Below are 14389 nucleotides of genomic sequence, written 5' to 3' on the forward strand. Positions count from 1 at the left end.
AACAATTCAAAGTGGTGGCTGGGTGTGTAGGTGGGAAAGTGGAGTCCTGAAAATAACTTCCGTGCTCCAGATGAAGGAAACGCTCATTCTCATAGTCTCCATTAGTATTAGTGTTATTAATATATTCCACCTTTTCCCCTGGCAGCCTCAAGGCAGCTCACCACCACGTTTTTATTTCATTCCATTTATCTGTGGAAGGTGTGGTACACGATCCCTTCGCTCGCACATTTTTCCTTTACAACAACCCTGTGAGGAGGCAGAGAGGTGAGAGGTGTCTGTGTGTCTATGATGACCAAAGGCAGAAGATGCGGACTGATGTGGAATGGGGTGTCCCTCTTTTCCCTGGGGAAAGGTTAGAGGGCATGGAGGTGCCCCCTCGCCAGGTGACAGGTGCCCCCTCCTGGCCTGGCCCTCTGGAAGGACCCCTTGCCCAGAGCTGAGCAGAGCTTTGAGGGCTCCTTTGAGGGCATCCAACTGGTCCCAAGCGGAGTTTCATCTGCCTGCCCAGCCAGGGCCAGATCTGTTTCTGGCAGGAGGCGCTGGGACTTAGCCCCCCCTGGAAGGTGCCACCGGTTGCCCCACGGCTCTCGTGCTTCTGACATGCTCAGAGGCACCCTCTTCTTCTTCGCTACCTGGTAGGCAGCTGCCTTCAACCGAGTCAAGCCTCTTGGTCCCTGTAGCTCAGTCTTGTCCGCACTGACCGGAGCAGCAAGAGCTCTCCCAGTTCCCAGTACGGCACACCTGGCACCTGGATGCCAAGAAGGTGCTCTGTGTCCGAGCGCCCGCTGCCCTTCCTTCGGGCTGACTTGTGGAAGTCTCCTGCGCCGTTTTCTGTCTCGGAATAAACCCTGGCGGAGCTGGCCAGGCTGAGACCACGAATCGTGGCTGCCTCTGTGGCCCTGGCACGTCAGCCTGGCACCTGCTGTGGAGAAGAGAGGATTGGCTGTGTCTCCTGGGTCCCCCTGCCTTGCCTTTCTCTCTGTGGAGCTGGGTGGTTTCGGATAAGTTAGGGGGTTGGACTAGATGGCCCCCTCGGGTCCCTTTCCACTCCACAGTGCTCTGATTCTGCGATATGACTGAATGGGCACAGTGTTTGGCTCTGCTCGACGCTCCCTTCCCTCCCCACTCCTATTCCATCAGCGATGGAGTTTGCCCCCCCCTGCCCCAACCCCCGGTCCAGGATGGATGCCCCCCTCCCCCAGCCCCTCCCCCAGCTCCCCCCACTTTGCTTTGCCCTCCCCCCACCCCCTGCATTCTCTGGGGAGAATCCTGCACTTGAGTGAAAGGCGCTGGAATTGGGCTGGTTGCCCTGGCAACAGGTTGGCATCATGTTTGGCGGAGGAGCTCAGAGGGCAGGGAGCTAGCGGCGCGGCAGCCATGCCCAAGCGGGGATGTTGGCACGCCCCCCTGCCCCCCTCCCCCCTCCCACAGAAACTGGGGTGACTCATTCGCCCACCAGCCCCTCACTCGGCAGCTGGAGCGGCGGCAGAGCGGAGGCACCCGGGCTCTTGGCAGCGCTTGAGAGCTGGGCTACAGGTGCCGCCTTGGGGAGGGTGGCACGGAGTGTGGGGCAGGGGGGCTTGGGGACTGCATGGGGCGCTCTGGGTGCTGGCGGGACGGAGAGAGCCTGTGGGGTGCTGCTCTGGAAACTCCCATGCCCCATACCTGGCTGTGTGTCCCAGAGATTCCTGGGGAGATGAGGGTCCCTGGCATAAATGGTGCCACTGCCCCCCCAGCTGGCATCAGCGGCAGTGGGGAACTACTGGGGGGGGGGCGTCTTCTTCACCCTCCCCAGGACTCTTCTGTTTCCTGACAGCCTCGAAGAAAACGGAGTTGACGCCTCTTGAAATCTGCCCCCCCCAAAAGGAGATGGATCTCCGCCTGAGGGATCTGCGCTTGCAAGAGGAGAGGGAATTCCTGGAAAGTGTGGCACTGCCCCAGGCTGGTAAGGAGACCCTGGGGCAGAGGGTGTGGTGGGGTTTGTGTGGGTCAGAGGAGAGGGGGGCCCAGAAAGAGGTGGGGGCGCCCCCTTTCTGCCTCTCTTTCTCTCTGGAGTTCCACTGAAAGAGCAACAGGTTGTGGAGGAATCTTGCCCTCCGCACAGAAGTCGCGGAAGATCATTCTGGGATTCCGAGACCTCCAGCTCCGCAGGCAAAAACCTCGGGGGGCACCTTTGCGCCTTCCCGTTCATTGCATTGGGACATGATCTGCCGGGAAGTTCTCCTGCACAAGCACGCCACCATGGGCTCCCGTTCATCTCAATGGGGCTTCTGCAGGAGGGTTCCCGGGGGGGGGGAGATGGGCATGTCTCAGGATCTAAGGGGACCCTCAAGCGCCATCTCACCCAACCCCTTGCAATTCCGGAATCGCAGCTCAAGAATCCCTGACTGACAGATGTCTGTTTAAAGATCTGCAATGGATTGCAGAATCGTGGAACTGATAATTGGAAGGGATCTCCAAAGGTCATCTAGCCCAACCCCCTGCGATGCAGGAATCTGTGACAGATGGGCTACCGACCGAGGAAGGAGAAGCCACCACCTTCCAAGGGAGCCTCTTCTGTTGCCAAGTGGCTCTTCATAAATCTCTTCCTGTGGGTCAGATCTGTCCATCACCCAGCCTGCCGCCTAGGGGGTGCCCCACGTAATCTGCCCACCCCCCAGCCCTTGCCTTGCAGCCAAAGCAGCGACTGCCTTGAATGCCTCTGGCTCCTTTGACTGGATTTCTAGGCTGCCTCCGCTTTGGGGCAGAGACCTTTTTTGGTCCTCTCTCATAGGGGCTGCCCCCTTTGGCCGGATCTGGCAGACGTTTCTGATGTTCTTTGGAGCACTAAGTTCCACAGGCGCCTGGCCCCAGCTCTCCCTGCCCCATAGGTCTGTAAGGCAGAGGAGCCCCTACTGAGGCTGCCCCAATGCCCCCCTGCCCATCTTCAGAAGCAGAACTCCCCTCAGTGGCACACCAAGGAGAGGCACAGAATCCAGGCCTGATGAGGAGCGGTTGAAGGAGCTGGGGATGTTAAGCCTGGGAAAGAGGAAACGGAGAGGAGACAGGAGAGCCACCTTCCAATATCTCAAGGGCTGTCCCATGGAAAAGGGAACAAGCCTGTTTCCCCCTGCGCCAGAGGGTAGGACTCGAACCCATGGCTTCAAGTTGCAAGAAAGGAGATTCCGCCTAAACATTAGGAAGAATTTTCTGACAGCAAGAGCTGTTCAGCAGTGGATCAGTCTCCCCCAGCAGGTTGTGGTCTCTCCTTCCTCGGAGGTTTCTAATCAGAGATTGGATGGCCCTCTGTCCTGGATGCTTTAGCTGTGGTTCCTGCCTTGCAGGGGGTTGGACGAGATGTCCTTCAGGGGTCTCTTCCAGCTCTGCAATTCTCTGATTTCAGAAGCACGGCAAGCCGCCTTGCACTGAGTCCGATCTTCAGTCTGTTCATATTGTCCGCAGTGATGGGAAGCCATTGCTGCTGCCCAGGCTTTCGCACTCAGGCCCCTCTGCAGGCGATGTCCTGGGGGTGGGACCTTGCAAGGCAGGTGGCGTGTCCCCCTCAAGCCAGGGTGGCCCTTCTAGCAGCTTCTTTCAAGAAGGATGCAAAGGATTCCTCTGCTCTGTTTTATCCCTGCGAGGCAGAGGCTTCGGCTGAGAGACTGTGACCGGCCCAAGTGTGGTTTTTGTGGCTGTCCGTAGCCGGCTCTGAAATGGGGCTCTCAGAGTGTGGGGTGGGCATCGGAGGGAGATGGGCTCTCCTCTGCTGGAGGGTTGAAAGCAGAGCTCAGACGGCCAGGGATCCTTTAGCTGCAATTCCTGCACTCAGGGGGTTGGTCTAGATGAGCCCTGGGGGTCCCTTTCCCCTGCTACGTTTCCCAGTGTGCTTACAGGCAATGCCGCGGGTGTGTGACCATTATGGGAAAGAGCCATATCCAGTTATAAAACAGGAAGGAGATAAAAGAACCCTGGAGCCCCTCTGGGGAACAAAGGAGAGATCTGGAATGGGGGTGTTTTTCTTGGGGGGGGGAGCACAGCAAGGCTTATTTCTGCTTCCTCCTTCTTTCTTTTGCTTTGCACAGACTTTTATTCTTATTTTTAAATTTATTTATTTGATTTTTCAATGCACAATTTTACATAGATATATCAAACATAAATCATAAAAACAAAATTCTCCTGGGCTTCCATCCTTCCCTGTCTGGGTCCTAATTATTAATCAGTTCCTGCCGCATCTTTTGTGATAATCCAAACCCTTTACCTTTTCCATTGGGTCCAGAATCAAACTACAAGTGATATTCCAACCCTACTAACAATTTTCACTTGTTTACAATAGTCTTTAAGTTAAGTTGGGATGTGGGTGGCGCTGTGGGTTAAACCACAGAGCCTAGGACTTGCCGATCAGAAGGTCGGCGGTTCGAATCCCCGCGATGACGGGGTGAGCTCCTGTTGCTCGGTCCCTGCTCCTGCCCACCTAGCAGTTCGAAAGCACCTCAAAGTGCAAGTAGATAAATAGGTACCGCTCTGGCGGGAAGGTAAATGGCGTTTCCGTGCGCTGCTCTGGTTCGCCAGAAGCGGCTCAGTCCTGCTGGCCACATGACCCAGAAGCTGTACGCCGGCTCCCTCGGCCAATAAAGCGAGATGAGCACCGCAACCCCAGAGTCGTCCATGACTGGACCTAATGGTCAGGGGCCTCTTTACCTTTACCTTAAGATAAGTTACAAATTTTATCATTTCTTGCTTCCTCTTTGGCCGCAGCTGAGGACTCGGAGGAGGCCAGGGACCCCGCGGGCGAGAGCGCTCTGGACCAGTCCCCGGTGGAAGACGCCCGCAGGGGCAGCCGAGGCCATGGCATCGTCCCCGAGCCCCTCGACTCCGATGGCGACTGGCAGCTGCCCTGCATTCCCAAGTCCCCCAGGTAAGCCTGGGTGGCCTGGCCAGGTGGGGCTGCTCTGCTCAGGCAGGTGGCGGCCGAGCTGGAGATGAGAAGGACATGAGAACTGGCGCATGGATGAGGCCCAAGGAGCGCAGGATCCTGTTCTCACCGTGTGCCAACCAGATGGTTCCCATTGTGGGAAACCCGCAAGCGTGTTTTCCAGAAACTGGGATTCAGAAGCATGGAGGGCAAGAGCCGAGCTTGTGATTCTGGGATGGGCACCAACTCCCTCCTCTTCCCTCCCCAGGGACACCGGCCTGATCCTGGACGCGGTCAAGCGCAGCGAATTCCTCCGGTGCCTGGGGGACGGGAAGAGCCAGCCGCTGGTGGAGAGCTTTGTGCCCGAGCAGCACCAGCCCGGGGGCACCGTAGTGGCCGAGGGGGACGACGGGCACACCATGTACATTGTGGCTGGTGAGCAGGCAACAGAGGGCCCCACTCCGGAGCCCAGCGCCCTCCTTGGCATGGAAGACCCCAGACCCAAAGGAGGACTGATGATCCGCAGGCAGCGCCACCCGCCCCCGGCGCCTGCTTTGGGATGGCCCCTCCATGCACACACACCGAATTCTTGGCTGCACCCCTTCACACCCAAAGAGGTTTTTTTCTGCCTGCCTAAAACCAATAAAATCACAGAATTTTAGAGTTCGGAAGCACCCCAAAGGGAGAGGGGCTCCATTTGATTTTCGAAAGGGGAATCGCCTTCATTAGACACCTTTAGGTGAAAAAGTTCCATTTGCTGATGGAAGACTTGTTGCCCTTTTAAAATGTATTTGGGGGATTCTTTTGTGTCTGTTTTTGTTCTTATTTTTATTCTGCGTTTTGTGGTTTTTATATTGTGATTTTATGTTGTGAACCGCCCAGAGACGCATTTAATTAACAAGAACAAGAACACCAGCAGCAATTTCCTGGCTCTGCTGGGAAACTAGAGCAGCTACAGTGCTCCTCTTCCGAGACCCTTCTCCATGGATGGGAAAGAAGAGGCCACGTGACATGAGCAGCGAGGAGAGAGTGCCACTGAGCTGCTGCAGAGTGCTTTCCCTTAAGCACCGGGCTTCCCCCAGAGAATCCTGGGAACTGTAGTTTGTTTCGGGTGCTGAGGTGGGATGACCACCTGTCAGGGGTTCTTCAGCCGGGATTCCTGCGTTGCAGTGGGGTGGGTCTGGATGACCCTTGGGGGTCCCTGCAATTCTGCGATTCTGATTGTAGCTCAGCAAAGGGAAACCAAAGTTCCTGGGGTCTTTTCTTGGGAGATATGAGAGCTATCTTCAAATATCTCAAGGGTTGCCACATGGAGCAAACTGGTTTTCTCCCGCTCCAGAGGGGAAGACGTGAACCAATGGATTCAACTTACAAGAAAAATTTGAACTAAACATCAGTAAGAACGTCCTGGTAATAAAACCCATTTGGCAGTGGAATGGGCTCCTTTGCATAGCTGTCAGCTTTTCCCTTTTCTTGCGAGGAATCCTATTCAGAATAAGGGAATTTCTGTTAAAAAAAGGGAAACGTTGACAGCTGTGCTCCTTTGAGAGGCAGTGACATCTCTTTCCTTGGAGGAATTTAAGCAGAGGTTAGCTCTCCACCTGTCAGAGATTACTTAAAATTATTTATTTATTTATTTATTTGCATTCCGCCCATCTGGCTGGGTTTACCCAGCCACTCTGGGCGGCAGCTTCCAATGAAGAGTAAAAATACATTAAAATGTCACACATTAAAAACTTCCCTAAAGAGGGCTGCCTTCAGGTGCCTTCTAAAAGTCAGATGGTTGTTTATTTCCTTGACATCTGAAGGGAGGGTGCCACCACCGAGAAGGCCCTCTGCCTGGTTCCCTGTAACCTCACTTCTTGCAGGGAGGGAACTGCCAGAAGGCCCTCAGAGGTGGACCTCAGTGTCCGGGCTGAATGGTGGAGGTGGAGATGCTGCTTCAGGTATACTGGACCCAGGCCGTGATTCCTGCATTGCAGGGGGTTGGTCTAGATGACTCTCAGGGTCCCTTCCAACTCTACCATTCTGTGGTTCTTTCCCACCCTTTGCCCAGCCCCCCCCCCAAGACATTTTCCAACCACCTGGCACCCGGCAGCGGCTTCTACAAGTGCTGAGCTTCCAAAGTGGCAAGAACAGGCGTGTTGTGTGTGCATGTGTGAACCCGCCCTTGTTCTCCCGTTGCAGAAGGGGAGCTGAGCGTGACGCAGAAAGGACGCCAACTCCGCCGCCTGCTCCCGGGGGACGTCTTTGGGGAGCTGGCTGTGCTGTACAACTGCCGGCGCACGGCCACCGTCACGGGTAAGCAGTGCGCATGCGTGTGTGTGTTGGGGGTTGTTGTCCCTGGGACCCTCCTTGCCCCCTTCTGCCCCTGATACCAGCAGCTGCGGCTCCTCTTGACCCCTTGGAGTGGGTCAGGCCATCCTGCCCTTTCCCACCCACATGTCCCACTGCAACTGTCCTGGGTGCCTGGGAGGGACTGTCTGAATCCTGCTCTCTCCAGATGGCAGGAGGTTTTTCAGCCGGGGGCCGGACAGCGTCCCTCAGGCCAACTATAATTTGAAATATATATATATTAATAAACGAATTCCTATGCCCCACAAATAACCCAGAGATGCATTTTAAATAAAAGGACACATTCTACTCATGTAAAAACAGGCTGACTCCCGGACCATCGGCGGGCCGGATTGAGAATGCGATTGGGCCGCATCCGGCCCCCGGGCCTTAAGTTGCCTACCCCTGCGTAAGAGCAAGAGAAGAGCTGGCTGGATCAGGCCAATGGCCCATCCAGCTGTTTCTGTTTTAGCTGTAAGCCTCCTTGACTCCGTGTCAGGGGGAAAGGTGGGATATAAGTAAATATTAGCATCCTCCAGCCCAGCAACTTGTTCTCACAGTGGCTAAGCAGATCCTGGCAAGCAGGATCTGGCCCTCTTGTGCCTTTCATCAACTGGGTAGCCATTATTATGTGTTTTGTGTTTTGATATTGTGATATAATAATAATAATAATAATAATAATAATAATAATAATAATAATTTATACCCCACCCATCTAGCTAGATTTCCCCAGCCACTCTGGGTGGCTTCCAACAAAATATTAAAATAGAGTAATGCATCAAATATTAAAAGCTTCCCTCAACAGGGCTGCCTTCAGATGTCGTCTAAAAGTCTGGTAGTTGTTTTTCTCTTTGACATCTGGTGGGAGGTTGTTCCACAGGGCGGGTGCCACCACCGAGAAGGCCCTCTGCCTGGTTCCCTGTAACTTGGCTCCTCACAGGGAGTGAACTGCCAGAAGGCCCTCGGAGCTGGACCTCAGTGTCTGGGCTGAACAATGGGGGTGGAGATGCTCCTTCAGGTATACTGGGCTGAGTCCATTTAGGGCTTGAAAGGTCAGCACCAACACTTCGAATTGTGCTTGGAAACATACTGGGAGCCAATGCAGATCTCTCAGAACCGGTGTTATGTGGTCTCGGTGGCCTCTCCCAGTCACCAGTCTAGCTGCCGCATTCTGGATTAGTTGTAGTTTCCGGGTCAAGTTCAAAGGTAGCCCCACGTAGAGCGCATGGCAGTAGTCCAAGCGGGAGATAACCAGAGCATGCACCACTCTGGCGAGACAGTCTGCAGGCAGGGAGGGTCTCATCCTGCGTACCAGATGTTGTGAAGCGCCCTGAGACCTGCCCGGGTATAGGGCAGAATACAAATTTAATAAATAATGATAGTAATCCTGGCTACTAGTCAGGGGCCGCCCTCTCTTCCTCCACGAATCTGCCCGATCCTCTCTTACAGCCGTCCTGGCTGGAGTCCATAACTGCCCCCCCCCCCGTGGGAGGGAGTTCCGCAGTTTCACTCCACGCTGCATGAACAAGTCGTTCCTTTTGTCGGATCCCCCAAGTAAGCAGGGGATGCGAGTGCCGAGGGCATCATCCGTGGCCGCAGCTGCTCTTCCCTGAAAAGGTTTAATTAAGAGAATAATAACCAGAATAATAACCCCAACACGGCACGTCATCCCGGCTCCTGCGGCGCCTTAAAAAATGAACAAATATATTGAGGCAGAAGCTTTTGTGCCCCAGATACCACTCAAGTTTTTTAATGCACTACAAAAGGGGGAGTGTGAGCTTTTATGTAATAACTTGATGGTAGCAGCTACTCATAACACGGAGCAGCTGGGGAAGCGGTTTCCACTTATCTGAAATAATGAGGCTGAGAGCCGGGAGGGAAGCAAGTGTTGGGTAAGACTTGACCCACTTAGCAAGCCCCCCCCCGCCCCCCGCATTAGCGGTGGGCCTGCCCCAGGTGGGTCTCTGCCCTGGGCAGCCATCCCTGCCCACGAGTGTCGGCTTTCTTGCCTGTTTGGGGCCCAGGAGGCGGGCAAATTCCTCCATGGGTCCTGCCTTTGCCAGCCAAGTCGACTGGGGCATCCTTGTACTGTTGCCATGGCGATGATACAATGGCATCTTCTACCTATTGAACAGAGGCTGCATCAGCCTCCCTGTTTCTCCCGTCCCTCGTGTCTCTGGAAGATTGCTGGGGGGGGCATCAGAAACATTAGGGGGGCCCCCCTGCTTTTTAAGTTCCAGCCCTTGGCTTTAGTTCCGGAACAAAGACTTTCCGGTGCCATGTTTATCGTCCATCTGAAGTGTGGCAGGCCTCTTGCGATGCAGCGTGCTGCCAGTCGAGATGCGACAGGGTGGTTGGTTTTTTTTGGAGAAAGTTAATGGCAAGAGAGCTGCCCACGCCGCGTCTTGGAAATTGCCATTCCCTTCCGCAACACCCTCGCACGCATTTATGACATTGGCATGTGACAGTTGCGCTTTGTGAGGAGTGGGGAGAGGCGCATGGTGAAGCAGGGGGCATTCTTGCGCAGGGGAGGCCCCCACCAAGGGCAGGTATCGGGGCAAGGGATGGGGGCAGCCAGGCCCCTTGGCTCACTGGCGTGTGGGTCATGGAGGCGCCTCTGAAAGGCAGCCGTGCGTCCGAATCCCAGTTTCTGGAAACTGCAGGAGAGGAGAGGTGATCTTGTACTCAGAGGCTTCTTGCAGGTTTCCCTTTGTGGCGTCTGGCCAGCCACAGTGAGAACAGGGCGATGGACTGGATGGGGCCCCCTTTGCCCTGATCCAACAGGGCCCTTCTGAGGGTCTAATGCAGGGGTCTGCAACCCGTGGCTCCGGAGCCGCATGTGGCTCTTTTACACCTTTGCCAAGGCTCCGGGGCAGATACTAGCGAGGGGAGGAAGCACATTGTGCGCCCCGACACTCCCCACTGTGGCGGGCGCTGTACTGGCTGTGACGTTGCATGGGGGCGTTAGTGCGTTAGTCATGCACCGTCCCCACGTCACCTTCCTGCCCGCACGCCTGCTACATTGTAAGGGGCATGTACGCTGGTCAGTGTTTTGAAGGGAAGTGAAGAACACACACACAAAAAAAAGGTAACTTGTTAATTTAACGTTTATTTCTATGAGGAGGAGTAATTCTGAGGAGTCAAACAAAGAAATAATTTTTAAAAAGTGACAAAAAGTTATTTTTATAATGATGAGTTTTGCGGCTCCCAGTTTTTTTTCTTCGGAAACGGGTCCAAGTGGCTCTTTTTGTCTTAAAGGTTGCAGACCCCTGGTCTAATGGAACCTCCAGCTCCAGCGGCAGTCTACCAAGATTCCCAGAACCAGCAGGCTCTTAAGCTATTCAGCCAGACATTTTCTTCAGGGGACGGTGTCAGGGAACTGCCATCAACTCAGAGGCGAGAGGTGGAAGGGCAGTTGTGTTATAGGGAGCCTCCGAAAATATCTCTTCCGGGGAGGAGGGAAGCCCCACCTCCAGTGGGGAAGAAGTGCAGGGGCCAGAGGATGCTAGGGAGAGCCTTAACACTGAGCCTGAGCAAGCCAGAGAGGCGGGAAGCGTGCCCTTGCCAGCGCCCACCCTGCGCAGTAGTCTGCAGTGCAGGGAGGGGCGGAAAAGGCTGGGGGGTGACGCGACTTTTATGCTGGGGGAGGTACAAAAACCGACCACTCCCGGATACTTCTAGCGATTGAGCCAGACATGAACTTATGATGCTCTGCACTGTAAATAGTTTGCACCAAGAATAAAGCCTGTAAAAGACAGAGTCTTGCCTGGTTACTCTCGAGCAACCGCCACACTCCTTGACAGCCGGCTTGCCTCTTCTTGCTTTCCAAACGGGGCCAGTGCAGAGTTGCAGAGATGCTCTCATGCTCAGATGCCGCTCACAGGTTCCCCTTTGTGGCATCTGGTTTGGACTAGATGGGGCCCCCTTTGCCCTGGCTCCCGGTGGAGTACGGGGTCAGGTTCAAGGTGCTGGTTTTGACCTTTAAAGCCCTATATGGCCTAGGACCCTCGTACCTACGGGACCGCCTCTCCTCGTATGTCCCACGGAGGACCTTATGGTGTTCAAATAAAAACATCCACAGGGAGGTTAGGCTGGCCTCAACCAGAGACAGGGCCTTTTCAGTACTGGCCCCCGACTTGGTAACGCTCTGTCACAAGAGACCAGGGCCCTGCAGGACTTGGCATCTTTCCTCAGGGCCTGCAAGACAGAGCTGTTCCACCAGGCCTTTGGCCAGGACACAGCCTGACCCCCTCCTTCTGTAATCCTCGCTGAACTCTAGCCCAATGGTTGCCATTAATTTGATTTGAACTGATTTCATAATGATTTGATTTTAGAATGCTGTATTATTTTACTGTTGTTAGCCGCTCTGAGCCTGGCTTTGGCTGGGGAAGGCAGGACATAAATAAAAATTTATTATTATTATTATTATTATTATTATTATTATTATTATTATTATTCTCCAGCTCCAGAGGCAGTCTGCCAAGATTCCTGGAACCAGCAGGCTCTTCTTAAACTTTTTCTTCAGGGGGCGTCTTGCCTCTTCTTGCTTTCCGGACGGGGCCAGTGCAGAGCTGCCTGGCAAGGAGGGGCTTTGATGTCGGGGGGGGGGGTGTCGGGGTCGCCTGCCTCCTCAATGCAACCCCAGTTCTGTTTTTCTCCCCCCCAGCGCTCACCCTGGTGGAGTTATGGGCCATCGACCGCCAGACGTACCGCACCATCATCACCGAGAATGCCAAGCGGCAGAGGGCAGAGGTGCTGGCCGGCCTGCGGAGGTGAGGGTGGCCAGGGAGCCCCCCCTCAAGCAGCTGGACACCCCCCACCCCTTGGCTGTTCCAAGCAGGAATCTGGCACTCCCTTCTTTGGGAAAACCTGTTGTGAAACCTCCCCCTCTCTCTCTCTCAAACACAATCGCACACCTCCTCCCCCCGCAGCGCCCATCATGGGGTCTGGTTGCTGCCTGCCTGGGATGGCGTGGGGACAGAGGACAAGCAAGTGGCCTGAGGGCAGATGGGCTCCCTTCAGGGCTTGAGAAATGACTGCCCAGTGAAGAGAGGGTACCTCTGAGCATGCGGCGAGGGCATTTCCTTGCCACAGTTGGGCAACGGCACCTGGGGTTGGGGCTTGCAGGCTGCCTTTGGCCTGGTGGATTCTTTCGTTGCGATTCCTGTGTCCTGGCGGGTTGGACTAGATGACCCCTGGGGGGCCCCTTCCGACTCTATGATTCCGCGTCTGGGATATCCGGGGCATTTCTGTTTTCTCTTCCAGGGTGAAGCCTCTCCAAGGCCTGTCAGATGCTGCCTTGTCCCAGCTGCTGGACTCTGCGGAGGAGGTAACAAGGGCCGGTCCTTCTCTTGGGCAGGAGGAGCCTGCTGCCTCAGGGGGCAGGCAGGGGGGGTGGCACAGAAGGCCTGGGCCTTGGCACACCCAGGGCCTCCTTTGCCGCTGTCAAATGCCCAGTAGGATTCAGCTGCTGCTCCATCTGGCTCTGGGAATCAAATGTAGGGTGTGGGGGCAGGAAAATGATGTGGCCTGGCTAGCCATGCTCCCCCCCCTCTCGCCTCTGGGACTGGCCTGGCATGGGAGGTCAGTGCGCTGCTCTGCAGCTTGCCAAAGTTGTGGTCTCCAGTACCTAGACGGATGGGCAGTGGGCACACAGACTCCGCTTCTCCTTCCCCTCCCTCTGCACATGCCTGTTTCTTCATTTCATAAAAGAAATAAGGGGATAAAACAACCTCAGAGCGGTTTACAAAAAGATTTTAAAAATCCAGAAAAATCTACAACAAGACTTTAAAATACAAAAAAGTTAAAACCCTTAAAGAACAAAAGTTCACAGCAACAGGAGAACAGGGCCTTTTTTGCAGTGGCACCCCATTTGTGAAATGCTCTCCCCAGGGAAGCTCGCTTGGCACCTTCGTTATACAGGCACCAGGCAAAACCGTTCCTCTTCAACCAGGCCTTGGGCTGATTGACATCCTATATGCTTTTTAAAGTGTGTGGGGGACCGGGAGTTATTGATATGTTCTATTTTTGCTCTTTATTTTGATCTCGCATCTGGGTGAGTTTGTCTAAACAAGAATGTCGGGTGCCAAAAGGGGTACAGTGAAGCCGTCTGTTTAGCGTCAAGGGGCAGGGAGTTCCGGAGGTTCTTACGAAGGTGGAATGGGTATTCCGCGGCACCTGTGGCAGCTCCAATGCCGCCGATCAAAGCAGCGAAGTGGGGCTCACAAGTGGGGTGAGGCGACCTTGTGGGTAAACTGGTGCCCAGTTGCAGCATCCCTTTCTCTGCCCCCTCCAGCGCACCTTCGCCCAGGATGAAATGATCATCCAGGAAGGAGACGAGGGGAGGACCTTTTTCTTCATTCTCAGTGGACAGGTGGGTCCCAGTGCATCCTTGCCCCCTCCCCGCTCCACCCCAGAGTATTTTTTAAGGGAGAATGCCCAGTGTCGCCCCCCACAACTTCACTGACAGCCTTCCACATGTGTGGGGCTGAGGGTGTGCCTCTCCAGAGCCCCAGAACCTCTCCCCCGCCCTCTGCCCCAGCTGGGCTCTTGCATGTGTGCTCTGGCAGGGTCAAGAGTCTCTCGGCATTTCGTGGGCTGGACTGGATGACCCTCGGGGGTCCCTTCCAAAGAGCAGCAGGATAGGCAGGCCTCCTGCAGTGACCTCCAGGGCAGTCCCTGGCCAGCCACACCCATGCCAGGGCCACTGACGGGTGGGGAGAGGACTGCCCCCCTCCCCGGCCATGGGGCAGAGGGGAACTGGGGAGGCCAGCCACTCGCCTGTCCAGTCTGCTTCATGCGCTCTTTGGGACACACAGGTGGAGGTGACAAGGAGCGTGGAGGGGAAAGAGGAGCACATCCGAGTCCTGAAGGCTGGGGACCACTTTGGGGAGCTGTCTCTCATCCGGTAAGCCAGTGGTTTTCAACCCGTCTGCCTTCTTGGCACCCTGGGGTGCCTTGAATGATGGTCAGGGGTGCTGCAGGCAACCCTGGTGAAATATCCTCTGGCCTCTCTGGTAGCGTTCCCAAAGCCAGGAAGGATTGGACTCTGGTTAATAAAATACACACGAGGCTTGACCAGCAAGACTCTGGGAGGAGGTGCCAATAATAATCCTCTCCACCCCTCTTGCCCAGGTCGTTTTATTCACAAAGAACTTTTTACAC

The 14389-nt window shown here is 55.1% G+C and overlaps 2 protein-coding genes across 3 annotated transcripts in view; one reads left to right on the forward strand and one right to left on the reverse strand.

Moving 5' to 3' along the window:
- ABHD1 (abhydrolase domain containing 1) overlaps positions 1-14389 on the reverse strand; it is a 128826-nt gene that overhangs the window by 46950 nt on the left and 67487 nt on the right. The gene's annotated exons all lie outside the window — the stretch shown is intronic.
- The window catches only part of LOC309529408 (cGMP-dependent protein kinase 1-like), a 36925-nt gene that overhangs the window by 2183 nt on the left and 20353 nt on the right, over positions 1-14389 (forward strand). The window contains exons 1-9 of one of the 2 annotated variants that reach the window (XM_082217525.1): positions 1353-1536; positions 1817-1945; positions 4735-4894; positions 5160-5326; positions 7079-7192; positions 11892-11997; positions 12491-12554; positions 13521-13598; positions 14044-14132. In XM_082217525.1, the coding sequence (XP_082073651.1) occupies positions 1392-1536; positions 1817-1945; positions 4735-4894; positions 5160-5326; positions 7079-7192; positions 11892-11997; positions 12491-12554; positions 13521-13598; positions 14044-14132 (1052 nt within the window). In that variant the 5' untranslated portion in view covers positions 1353-1391. Of the gene's footprint in view, positions 1-1352; positions 1537-1816; positions 1946-4734; positions 4895-5159; positions 5327-7078; positions 7193-11891; positions 11998-12490; positions 12555-13520; positions 13599-14043; positions 14133-14389 lie in introns of those variants that run through there. The other variant, XM_082217526.1, reaches the window with a different exon arrangement.

This window comes from Podarcis vaucheri (genome assembly GCF_965113315.1).
Source record: "Podarcis vaucheri genome assembly, chromosome: 3".
NCBI lineage: Eukaryota > Metazoa > Chordata > Lepidosauria > Squamata > Lacertidae > Podarcis > Podarcis vaucheri.